This window comes from Trachemys scripta, chromosome 18, assembly GCF_013100865.1.
Source record: "Trachemys scripta elegans isolate TJP31775 chromosome 18, CAS_Tse_1.0, whole genome shotgun sequence".
Lineage (NCBI taxonomy): Eukaryota > Metazoa > Chordata > Testudines > Emydidae > Trachemys > Trachemys scripta.
Window position 1 is genome coordinate 1,061,056 of NC_048315.1, and position 12,488 is coordinate 1,073,543.

At 52.3% G+C, this 12,488-nt stretch overlaps 1 protein-coding gene and 1 non-coding gene across 2 annotated transcripts; both read right to left on the minus strand.

The window, feature by feature from the left end:
* Nucleotides 1-573: 573 nt before the first annotated feature.
* TSR1 (TSR1 ribosome maturation factor) lies at nucleotides 574-10,441 on the minus strand. The gene is made up of 15 exons (XM_034752519.1): nucleotides 10,302-10,441; nucleotides 10,122-10,222; nucleotides 9,775-9,988; nucleotides 9,386-9,520; nucleotides 7,251-7,681; nucleotides 6,315-6,474; nucleotides 5,591-5,742; nucleotides 5,044-5,246; nucleotides 4,421-4,583; nucleotides 4,010-4,120; nucleotides 3,368-3,500; nucleotides 2,673-2,789; nucleotides 2,254-2,394; nucleotides 1,730-1,804; nucleotides 574-1,565 (listed from the first exon to the last, which is right to left on the minus strand). Exons 1-15 carry the CDS (start codon nucleotides 10,405-10,407, stop codon nucleotides 1,387-1,389), a joined length of 2,421 nt encoding a protein of 806 aa, XP_034608410.1. The 5' UTR covers nucleotides 10,408-10,441; the 3' UTR covers nucleotides 574-1,386.
* LOC117867757 lies at nucleotides 3,696-3,786 on the minus strand. Its single transcript, XR_004643491.1, has one exon. It is a non-coding gene; the product is annotated as a small nucleolar RNA SNORD91 family (small nucleolar RNA).
* Nucleotides 10,442-12,488: the final 2,047 nt, after the last annotated feature.

Below are 12,488 nucleotides of genomic sequence, written 5' to 3' on the forward strand. Positions count from 1 at the left end.
GCAGGGACTTGTGCTGTTCAACGTATCCAATAATGATCTGCAAAGTCTGCAGATGATACAAAATTATTCATTAATCAAGAGTCACAGGGGGCGCTCTCAGGAACTGGCAGATGAAATTCAACATTGATAAGTGTGAAGTGATGCACATTGGCAAAAATAATCCCAACTACACGCATATGATGATAGGTTCTACATTAGTGGTTACCACTGTCGGAGAAAAACAGAGTTCTCACTCTTTTGGTTGGGTGCAGCAAATCAAGAAGGATCTTGGTATCACAATGGATAGTTCTCTGAAAACCTCAGCTCAATGCACAACAGCAGTCAAAAAAGATAACAATGAGGAAATGGATAGAAAATAAGACCGAGAATATTGTAATGCTCACACCATGTGCCCACACCATGAATACAGTGTCCAGTTCTGGTCTTCCTACCTCAAAAAGGTTATAGTGGAAAAAGATTTGGAGAAGGAAAACAAAGATGATCAAGGATATGGACCCGCTTCCATCCGAGGAGAGACTAAAAAGATTAGGGCTGTTAGCTTAGAAAAAAGAGGACAGTCTATAAAATCATGAATGGAGTAGAAAAAGTGTTATTGACCCTTTCGCACAATATGACAACCAGTACCAATGAAATTAATAGGCATCAGGTTTAATACAAACAAGAGGAAGTACTTTTTCCACACAATGGCAAGTTAAACTGTGGAACTCATTGCCATGGGATGTTGATGGCCAAAAGTATAACTGGGTTCGGTGAAGAACGAGATAAAGGATAGGTCCATCAATGGCTATTAGCCAAGATGGTCAGAGATGCAACCCCATGTCTGACTGTTGGGAAGGGAAGACGGGTGGATCACCCCAACTGCCCAGTTCTGTACGCTCCCCCTGAAGCTCTGATACTGGCCACTGTTGGAGACAGGATGCTGGGCTAGATGGACCATTAGTCTGACCCCGTATGGCAGCCTATGTTTTTATGTTCTCAAGTTACACACAAATGGCAGGGGAGGGGGTGAAACACAGAATCCCTAGTGCAGCTTCAGGAGCTTCTAGCCTGGCAGGAGGGACTGAGCAAAGCCTGCATGCCCAGTGTGCACAATAACTCAATCCAGCCATGCCCCCGCTGCAAGAAAGCGGCCACTTGGACTTTAATTGAAGTGAAGATAAATTTACCATTGAAATAAACTGACATTGGAGTCCAGGACATAGGCAGTTGTGAGCCAGATCTAATGCTTCAGCAGCCAGCGTGAATGCTGGACACAAACCCCAGGAAAGGCACAGCGCTAACAAGTCCAGGGCAGGTCTCCCTACTTCTCACGAGGCTTGGAACAGCCAAGCACCCACATGGGGTGCAGGAGCTGCGAACCACAGCAGTCACGCTAGGCCTGGAGAGTTATTCCATCTCCACCTCCTGCATGGGGAGCTGCTCTTCGTTTCTCACCCACGGTACCGGCTCCGGCACATGCGGGTCATAAGTCCATTTAGGGAAGATGCGTTTGTACAGATTCAGCAGCACCGTGTCCTGGGATTTCAGCTGGCCATCAAAATGACACTTCATGTGACCATGAGTCCCTAGGCAAAGAAAGCAACAGAAGCTGTTAGCTGCATTTTGCCTGTTCCTCTTCCCCAGCCCAGGGAAGAGCAGACAGTGTTTGAGTAGGGATGCAGGGACAGTGATTGTGGCCCAACACCATGAGAGGAAAGCAAGGCAACAATGCATGTCAAACCCGGCCTACCTAGTGGCTCCGTGATGTGTCCTCTGCGGCCCCACTTGGTCCTCAGCTCCACCGGCTTAAACCACAGCACATCCTCTGCAGATCAAAGACAAGAGACACATGAGAAACAGCTCCCCAGCACCCTGCCACATAGCTAGCAAACCAGGCAGGAGTCAGGCTGCTTGAGCTACTACCCAGAGCAGCTGTGAGTATGACGAGCAGCGGCACACTGGCCAAAGAGCTATAGTGTGCATTCACCTATAGGCGAAACAGAATCACTGCTGCATGGATGGGTTTGCTCAGAACACGAGAGCCTCTCTGCAGGGCACGGGACACTTGCTGAGATATCTGGGTCACGTCAACACGTATGTCCGAATGTTCACAAGAGCTCAGCTCTGCACTTCCAGGTCTGAAAGGCTCCAGTTATTGGAAGTCATGACAGACTTTCCTATGGAACCGCAGGGTCTCTAGGGGCACACAGGACCTGCTGTACCATCTCCCCCCCCCCCCCCCCCCCCACACACACACACACACACGCCACGTACCTCTGTTAAAGAACATGTACCGCACTACAGCAGTCTTGCTGAAGATCTTGAAAGGGTGACCACTGAGCACCAGCCGCTTGATGATGATTCTGTCTGGATCCACCGAGAGCAGAAAGCCTGTGGCAATGAGGTCGTGCATTCCTGTGGAGCAGAGCTAATATGAATGCCACTGCTCAGTGGGTCCTAGAGCAGGGCACTTCCCACAGCAAGAATAAGGACAGGGCCATTACTCCAGAGCCTGAGGGAGAGGAGATGGGCAAGTTCATCCTCTCAGAGCCCGACAGATGATTAAGGCACGTCAGATGTGTGGCGGTATTGGAGAATGGGACCCAGATCCATCAGTGGAAGCTGGAAACCCCTGCTGCTAGGATTAGCTTTCATTTCTCATTCAGAAACCCTCTCAGCACTCACTGACTTACCGTTACTCCTTTGTTTAAACAGTAGCACCGAGGCTGGGGGAAAAGTGATGGGAGCATAAACAGTTACCACCAGGGCTGCATCAGGCCGCAGGAAACGCTCCAACTTGTGCTTATCAGCTAGAAGAGAGAAAGCACCAAGTAAAACTCAGTTACCAGCCAGTGGCCGGCAGGGGAGCTCCAGGACCCAACACCAACAAGCAGCAGGCCAGCCACAACACACACTAATTTGGACTGTCAGCGCATTGCTCAGGGAACACTCTTCAGGTCCGTCCGCTCCCTCCTTCTGCTCAGCCTTGGGAGCAACCTCAGCAGCACAGGGTTGTGGGTCACACGCAGCCCCCCTCCCTCCACCATCACAATAGGCTGTTGAGAGCCAACCCCTTGGGAAAGGAGATCACCAATTCAAATTATAGAACCTCGTCCAATCCCGAGCAAGGACGAGCCCTACCAGTACCACTTCCTCACAGTCCCAGGGAACCACGTGCTGCCCAGGCCAATCCAGCCCCCTCAAAGGGGAAAGGAATTGAGTCCATTCGTTGAAGCCCAACAGCCAAGACATGCAAGTCCTCAGAGTCCCTTCAGCCATCCCAGGTTTCCCCCCCAAAGACCCCAGCCAGGAGGGGGTCTGCACAGAAAGGGAGCAAAGGGCCCCACCCTCTATATGCAGTTTGTCCACTAGTGGGTCCGACACCCACCTGAGCTATGCTGGGAGTACAGAGGGGAGGCGCGGAAGCGCCTGAACCCACAGTGGAAGATCAACTCCTCCTTGGCTTTCACTGTCTCATTGTTGCCCAGGTGCCGCCTCACTGCAAAGTTCAGCACAGACATCTGCAGAGAGAGGGAGAAAGGCAATGCTGAGGGGCCGCGCTCACCTGGAACGGCAGGGTTGCAAAGTTGAAAGCCATGGATAATACAGAATAGCTCCGCAAGCCAGATGTCTCCAGTGTCTCAACAGCTCACAGCCCAGGTGCTTTAGCCAAAGTGCTGCCAGATCTTCCTTTTATGCCAGAGAATCCCTACCCCCACCAGAGATGCCTCAGAGCCATAAAGGGTTCATCAGCAAAATTTCAGCCAGGTTCAGACGTTCTGGTTTAAACCATCATGGCCATCTCCCTGCTATTCTGATGTGACCCCCAGGACCTGCAGAAACAGCTTCAACCCCAACCAGCACAAGAAGATTTGAACTGAATTCCTTGTACACTCAGACCTTCTCTTCCCAGCAAAGGCCCCAGGAAGGCCAGGAGAATGCCAAGCCTGTATCAGCCGGAGGGGAAAGAGGCACAATGGCTTTCCAGCTCTTCTGGGTGATGGCAGGTTACAGCCTGTGGCACACTCACCTTTTGCTCATGGGGAAGCAGTGAGAATAGGACCAGAGGCAGCCCCTGCCTGAAACTCTCCATCACTGAGCTAGGAACACTACAGATGTGAAGCGTAACGTACCAGCCAACCTGTCGAGAGAGAAGTGCAGAACAACAGTTAATGCAGGTTCCCTGCTGTCAAGGTGCGAAGGAGCAAGATGGAGCATGCATGTGGGGAGTGGCCTAGGCACACAGGCTGTGGGGTAGAGAAAACAGGACACCAGTACTACCTGGGCTTTACCTACAACACACGAACAGGCCTAGCCAGCAACCAGCAGTGCCTCAACTTCACTACCACACCTCGCCTGCCAAGAGCGAGGAAACACAGCAGGGAAGGAGGAGAGATGGACAACATGGGGGAAGATAAATTAGCCAAGGAAAGGCAGGTACCGCGGCCCCTTCGGTTTCCTCTTTCTCTATCTGCCGGAAGACATGCTTCCTGGTTCGGGAGAAGTCCTGGAACTGGAAGATCCTGGCATAATCCCTGGGGAGATTCTCTTTGGGATCCCAAGGAGAAGTCCGGAAACTTTTGAGCCCCCTGTACTTCTGGAACCTGGAGGACAGAGTTTCAGAGACTTTACTCAACAAATCCTATAGCAGTTAGCAAGCAAATACCCTTGCCCCATGTGAGGACATCTGCATTATACCTTTACAGGGACTTACACCACACAGGGTCTCACAGAGAGCAAGGGGGAATTCATCCTCCTCATAGGAGAGATCTGATCACAGACAGTCAGGAACATCCTGATGCCATCAGCCCCCAAATGAGCCACACAGAAGGGAACTGTCACTGCACCAGCCCACTGGATCAGACAGGCACAGAGGAAGGGTCTAGTTTGATGCAATCACCCACATGGGTTCTCACTACAGGAAAACCCCACCAATTTCACTAGGCAAACTAGAGCATGCTCAGTCCCATCCCCCATTGCACACTGCCAGTCTCAAAGCCAGGACATCTCCAGGGAGAGTCACTAGCAAACGCACTCCTTCCATCCTGGCATGAGGTTTCTTACCGGACTCTGGCAGGCAAGTTGCGGGGGGTGTCCACCTCATCTGGGAACATTTGATCCAATCTCTCCTGCTTGTACTTCTCCAACATCTGCTCCTCATCCTCATCCAGCGTCTCGTCGTATAGGTCGTCCCGAGCAGACTCTGCTACCGTCATGGTCTCACACTCCTCCTCTTCAAGCTCCTCCTCCTCGCTGCTTTCCCCAGCCTGCCACAGACAGCATATACTGCTCTTGATGTGCAGAGTCCACAGGCACGTGTACTTACACCCTCACTCCAGGCAACACTGCAGGGGCTGCCTGCATCTTGTACAACGCAGAGCACAGCCCCTGCTGGAGTTTAGATAAGAGGGTAGCTGACTATGCCAGAGGGAGCAATACAAAGGGGCATGTGGCTGCATAGACTTTACCCCTTTGAAATGTGGACACCAGCCTGGCTGTATGTTGTGCCCTTATACTGCCTGTCTGGGTGTGGAAAGAACAGACAGACGGTTTGCAGGGTGGCAAGCACACTAGTACTTGGATACAACCTACAATATCCATCTCTTGTTACCTGGGAAGCCTCTTCCATCAGATCTTCATCCTCCAGGTTGTCCTCCTCCTCCTCCTCACTGCCATCATCTCCATCCTCCACAATCCACGCAGCCTGGTAGTTGGATGTTCCCTTGGGGACCTTCACCACCTTCCTCCTTTCCTTCAGGGACTCTGCCAGATTCCCAGAGTGGTTAGTACTGCATAGCCCCTCTCCCCCTCCTCTTTACCTACAGTAATGCCAGACATGGCACTAGGCTGCTCCCTCTAGTTCCCCTTTACAGCTGTGTGGACAGTCAGACGGAAGAGCAAGTTATATGAAACACGTGGACGGATTTACAGCAATGTATCTTCTCTGTGCAGAAATCAGTAACCAGAATCCAGAGACTGTTCACACATCCCTGGGATTTCACCATTCATCATCACAAATGCCAGGACTGGAGAGCACAGCTCATTCCCTCACAGAGCAGTTAGGAATAACTCTGCACTATATGGCCATCAGCAGACAGATGCTCGGGATCCCATGACGTGCTCTCCAACGATCTGGCCAGCCCAAATTCAGGATCAAACTGGAGAAGCTATGCAGCCCAACGTCAGAGGAAGAGGCTGGAAATAGGAGTCGAGAGGGGCCTGGGTTCAAAACTAGATATCATGCCCAGCCTTAAGCTTCTCAGCTAGAGCTCGTAAAAATTAAAAACTTCACCAATAACCTAAGGAAAGGCTAGAGAAATATTGCCAGCACTGACCATCTGCCTCTTTCAGCTCCTCCTCAGTGGGCCAGGTCTGTTCCCCCTCCATGGGGTCAGGAATCACCTCTGATTGCAAAGACTCCTGTCTTCTAGGATCTGCCTTCATCAGGACCTTAATGACTTCCTCCATCTCAACAGCACCGTTTACAGAATCATCCTAGCAGACAAAGTCATTAAGTGAGAACCCACCCAATTCAAGCTGCACATCGCAGTTTGTAGCAAAGGACTAGCCCCACCACAACCCAAGATAATCCCACCACTAGCAAGAAAGTACTCACCCACAGCACACCCTATGCTCATTGTGAACACTGTGCTCTGTCCAAAGAGGTTCTCTAAGAGGGCAAAGCTTTATAGTCTGCCTTGAACCAACCTGACTGCATGACCACAGGTGCTGACTGTTGGGAGCTAAGGCATATTTAGGCCTGACAGAAGCCTACTGTGGCTTTTCATAGTCTGTTCTGATAACATTTAACATAAGCATAAGAAGACCTACATGCGTAAGAAATTGAAGAGTGTGAGAAGAAGAAAAGCTAAAGTAACTACAAAAAATAAAGAGGAGTTTGAACTAACACAAAACCTGCACTGATGGGGGAGAGGAGTTAGCATGGAAATGAAAGACTAATAACATATGTATAAAAGAAGAGAACAAAGAGTTATAAATAAGTGTGTGTAACAAGGGAGGTTAAAGCTGTACTGTCCAGTGCTGGAGGAACGGTGAGGTAATTGTCCTAATGAGCTACCTATTTGTGAGTCACTGATCACTACTTGCTGAGTGTTTTGCCTTCAGAAAGATTTATTAGACCCATCTGCTGAGTAAGTGAATCTTAATCCAGTTCTAGACAACATTGGTTCAAAGATCCTGCAGCTTCTAAATGATTACCAGGGAACAGATAACTCTCAGTGGGCCACTCAGAGTCCAGAACTCCATCCTACCTGTATTTCCATGTCCTGGCCCTTCCTTTGCTGCCCTTTAGCCACTCGGGGGTTGAGAGAGAAGGGGTCTGGAGGGGCATCAACCTGACTCATCTGGAAGTCTCCATGTCCCACAATATGCACCAGGCTGTTTACATTGAGGGTCCGTCCCCGAACGAAGCCAGATACCTTCAAGGTCCCCACCAAGTCACTATCATGGCTGGGCATAAACTCAGCCTCTTGGGCAAGCAGATAGGCCCGTCTATCACGGAAAGCAAGGTGCCGCTGCTTCTGGGCAGCAAGATGCCTCAGCAACAACAAAGACTCTTGCTCGGTGTTCAGGGGGAAGAGTTTGGCCTCCGGGAGGCGCTTCTCAATAGCTTTGCCCAATTTCTTCTTAGCATCTGTCTGTTTCTTCTGTGGGAGATCAGTGACTCCATGGACAGCAAGGGCTAGTAGACAGCAAAGAGAACAGCAGTTAACAGTCAAAACTCAAAAAGCCATACTGGGTCAGACCTATGGTCCATCTAGCCCAGTATCCTGTCTTCTGACAGTGGCCAGTGCCAGGTGCCCCAGAGGGAATGAACAGAACAGGTAATCATCAAGTGATCCATCCCGTCACCCATTCCCAGTTTCTGCCAACAGAGGCTAGGGCAGTGGTCCCCAACGCGGTGCCCGCCAGCGCCATGGCACCCGCCGGGGCATTTATGTGCGCCCGCGTACTGGCCGCTGGACAAGCATCCGCCAAAATGCCGCCAAGAAGCAGTGTCATCAAGAGGTGTCACCGCCAAAATGCTCCTCCCCAGCACGCAAGTCTATCTAGATGGCTCAAGAGATCCATAACCTTCGCACCAGGCAGGTAAGTCACCATGTGGTTCTCCCACTCATTGCAAACCCAGCTATCTGTTTCTAATGATCGAATCACCCATTACTAATAACTGTCCCTTCCTAATAACTGGGGTTCCCTCCTCCGGAGAGGTATCCTCAGTGCGAGCAGATACCACATCATCATCTGGAAGGATTCAGAGTAGCAGCCGTGTTAGCCTGTATCCGCAAAAAGAACAGGAGTACTTTGTGCCAGCAATGCCCCTCTGCCATGTACATTGGCCAAACCGGACAGTCTCTACGCAAAAGAATTAATGGACACAAATCTGACATCAGGAATCATAATACTCAAAAACCAGTGGGAGAACCCTTTAACCTGTCTGGTCATTCAGTGACAGACCTGCGGGTGGCTATATTACAACAGAAAAACTTCAAAAACAGACTCCGAGAGACTGCTGAGCTGGAATTGATATGCAAACTAGACACAATCAACAAAGGATTGAATAAGGACTGGGAATGGCTGAGCCATTATAAACATTGAATCTATCTCCCTTTGTAAGTATTCTCACACTTCTTATCAACCTGTCTGTACTGGGCTAGCTTGATTATCACTTCAGAAGTTTTTTTTTTCCTCTTACTTAATTGGCCTCTCAGAGTTGGTAAGACAACTCCCACCTGTTCATGCTCTCTGTATGTGTGTATATATATCTCCTCAATATATGTTCCATTCTATATGCATCCGAAGAAGTGGGCTGTAGTCCACGAAAGCTAATGCTCTAATAAATTTGTTAGTCTCTAAGGTGCCACAAGTACTCCTGTTCTTTTCATCTGGAAGGAGGGTCCCAACTATGGGATCAGTTCCCTCTGCTGCAGCTGGATGTTCTCCTTCCCTGAGACTTTCATCCTCCTCAACAGCACAGAGGCTGTCAGACGGGGGAAGGGACCATCTCATCTATGTACCTCTGTCTCCCTTAGCTCCTCCAGCTGGGGATGTACCAATGTAAATTCATTTGTGCCCACTATGTGGCGCATTTAAATAGTCAAAATGCTAACAAGTGTTCAACGAGTAGGCAGCAGCCTGGATCCAAGATGTCTCTTATGTCTTTAGATCACCAGCATTAACCCAACAGGGGTGCACTCGCAGAGCGGGACTGATAACATTAGATCAACTGATCTGCACTCCAAGCTTCTAGATAGCAAGATCCAGTGGCACCCTACCTGCTGTATGGGGGTCCTGGTTACTGCACCAGCGTCCAGTCAAGAACTCTGGAATCTCATTAGACACCCCGCTCCAACCCCCTAGGGTACCCTCTGCTTTTTAATTCACCTACCATAGCTGGGGAGCCCCTGCGCAAAGAGGCAAGAGAGGCAGTAATCTCCAGCGCTGTCCCAGCCATCGAGTGGATCCAGTACGAACAGCAGGGTATCAGCTACTTTCGCCAGGTCTAACACAGCATGAAGATTCCCTAGAAACACAGTATCAGAATATGGCAGAACGAGGCACTAATGAGTTTCAGCGGAACACAGTGGAATTAAAAATTTTATTAAGATGATGTTAAAAATAGTGAACAGAGTTTGAGCACAGAAGTTTCTGGTTATCAGGGAATAACATACAGATCATTGAGGGTGCAAAGTTTGGTTTAAGATAAGGTGGCATGAGGAATACATAATCTGCAATATCCCCAGCACAAGCCCGCCTAGTCCTTCAGGGTTTCCTTACCCACGGGTGCCGTCGCAAAGCGCCAGCGCAGTTTAAGTCGGGGGCAGAGCAGCACAAAACCCTCTGCTCTCTCATCCGTATGCACAAGGGCAGATTCGTCACTCTGAAGCAGCCTCAAGGCGTCGTGGGTGACCACCCCAGCGTGCAGTGGGACCACCACCACCAGGTGAGGCGGCCCATCTTTGCTGCCCAGGTGTCGCTTTTCTGCCAGCACCTGGGAACAGAAACAGCTGACAATAAAACTGCCCGCCCCCCATCGCTGCTGGGGCGGGCAGCTCCGGGCCCCACCGCGTGTCACGCCCCGCCCACCAGAGGCTCCGCTCCCCCGGCTCGCCCCGCTCGCTCACCGCCTCCTTGCGCTGCCTGCGGAGCTGCAGGGCCTGGTGCCTCCGGTCCGGCTTGGTCAGGTCCCGCCGGCGGCGGCTGAGGGTCTTGGCGGGGACGCGGCCTAGGGGGAGAGAGCGGCGGTTAGCGCGGGCCCCCGCGGCCGGGCAGGGCGGGTACCGCGGGCCCCGACAGGGTCTCACCTCCCGCCCGGCGCTGGGCCCCTCCGCGCTGCTTCCGCCCCTTGTGCGGCTTGTTCTGCTGCTTCAGGGCCCCGGCCCGGTGCGCGGCCCCCGCGCCCGCCGCCATCTTCCTCCCAGCACTTCCGCTTCCAGGGCAGCCACGTGCGTCACCCGGAAATGATACCTTCACTTCCGGTCTGCTGCCCGCGGAGGATGCTGGGAGTGGGGGGGCAGGCAGGGGTTCAAGCGGGAAGACCCGGGAGCCGCCGAGCCCAGCAGACCGGTCAGCGCAGGCGTGAGGGGCCGGGGCCGGGCGGAACCAGGCCGCTGGTCACGGGCCGGGCCGAGGCGCCGCTGCAGCCCCCGGCGACGGGCTCGTTATACGTGGGGCGGAGACAGACACGCTCAGCGCGTCCCAGCCCCTAGGTCCGGGAGCCCAGCAAGCCAGGGGCCCGGTCGGGGAGCCCCGCAGAGGGCGGCCCGGGGGCGGCAGCCGGGGATCAGACTCTCCCTGGGCAGCAGCGGCTGTTACGCACCATTTTCCAAAACGGAGCGTGAGCCCAAGGGCCTGATAACGCAGCACAAGGCGACACAGACACCGACTCTCCCATGAGCCAAACCGGGGCCGTAGTTTGACGAGCAGAGAAAACGGCAGCCACGAAGTTAGCTCAGTTCCCCCTCCCCTTCCTGGGAGATCAGAGTCAATCCTTATGGCAGTGTCTAGCTCGTGCACCCCAGGCACCAATATAGACATAGATGCAAACATCTGAACGGGCCTGCATCACCCCCATGGAGCCCGCCTTGCTCCTGGCCCAGTGCATGTGCGGGGAGAGGCAGGGAAGGAGTGGAGGTGGGCAGTGTCCATCTCTGCGGGAAAAGCCACTGGTGTTAGGCACCATCTGTGGCTGAAGGTAAGTTGTTTGGCTCCCTCACTCACTCAAGTGCAGGGCAGCAAGTCCTGGGGGCAGGGGAAATACACAGGAGGGGTCATAAGGATAGTCACGCTGCCGTCCTCCCAGGGGTGAAGCCCCTTTCCAACAGGCCCTGGAGTGATCAATATCCACCTCTGAGCCATGGTGATCTGGCCTGTGAGGGAGCTCCAGGATTCACATGGGCAGTAACAGACTGGATAGTTCCAGTCCAAGTGCCAGCTGCAGTGGAATACAAGGAAAGCCCCTTCTGCTGCTGTATCTAGGACAGGAAACTTTCCTCTGATGGCTCTGAAGAGTGTCTGGTTCTTAGCCACGGCTATGCATGGGGTCTGGCTGGCAGCCATGACTTAGTGCCCCCCTCCTCTGCCTTCCCCATATGACATTACTTTCCTTTTTCACTTCAGTAATGACCACCTCTGCTCTTTAAATAGAGAGACGGCCACAGACAAACGCCTTTTCTTCCATCAGCTGTAACTGTGCAGTACAAAGCCAGGCAAAGGAGCCTGGTGACAGGAGTGATGCTCCCAGCAGCCCCCCCCCCCCTCAGAAGAAAAGGGGAAGACAGACCTTTGTGTTAGGGAGGGGAGTTGAACATTCCCCACCTCCTGACAACAATCCCTACAGCCCAGCCAGATTAGCCCCTGGGAGCATTTCAAGGAGAGGTGCCTTAAATCCCACAGCAACTGTCTCTAATTCTCTCACCAAACGGGGACATAGTGGCCTTACAGCTGAATAGAAGAGGCAGGCTATTCCATATATGAACTACATGGGAAGCAATGACTTACCTGCCCCTTCTGTGGCCGGCCCAGGGGATTCAGGTGCTCTCTCCTTGGGGGTGTCTGCTCACCCTTACGCCCAGCTCCCCACAAGCATTTCACCAGCTTGCTCTTATGGTGAGAGGAAGCAGGTCTGTGGTTTCACAGTACTTTGGTCACCTGGCAGCAGCCCTGCCACTGGGGAAATTCAGCCATTGGACTGAAGTGGGGATGATTCTGCAGACTCTGCCCGTAGAGCGTTGGTTTGAAGGGGCAGGAGTCTCATTTGTAACCTAAGCACAGCTCTTCGTCAATGGCTGGCAGCTCGTCCCTCAAGTTCACAAACTAAGGATTTGGGGGTGCCACAGAAAAGGGCATTTTCTCCCCTGCCTTTCAGAGGCGGACATTTCCTTTGTCTCGCAGCACAGGACCTAGCCACAGCATCTTTAAAGTATCGCTCTGCTTAGAAAAGTGGGTGTCTACTTGTGAAAAAGGCTCTTCAATCCTCAGCAGCTCTCCGG

Coding starts and splice junctions, on each gene's coding strand:
- TSR1 (XM_034752519.1), bottom strand. CDS start 10,407: ATGGCGGCGGGCGCGGGGGCCGCGCACCGGGCCGGGGCCCTGAAGCAG. Junction 9,521..9,774: donor CTTTGCGACGGCACCCGTGG/GTAAGGAAACCC, acceptor CTGTGTTTCTAG/GGAATCTTCATGCTGTGTTA. Junction 3,501..4,009: donor TGCTTCCCCATGAGCAAAAG/GTGAGTGTGCCA, acceptor CTCTCTCTGCAG/ATGTCTGTGCTGAACTTTGC.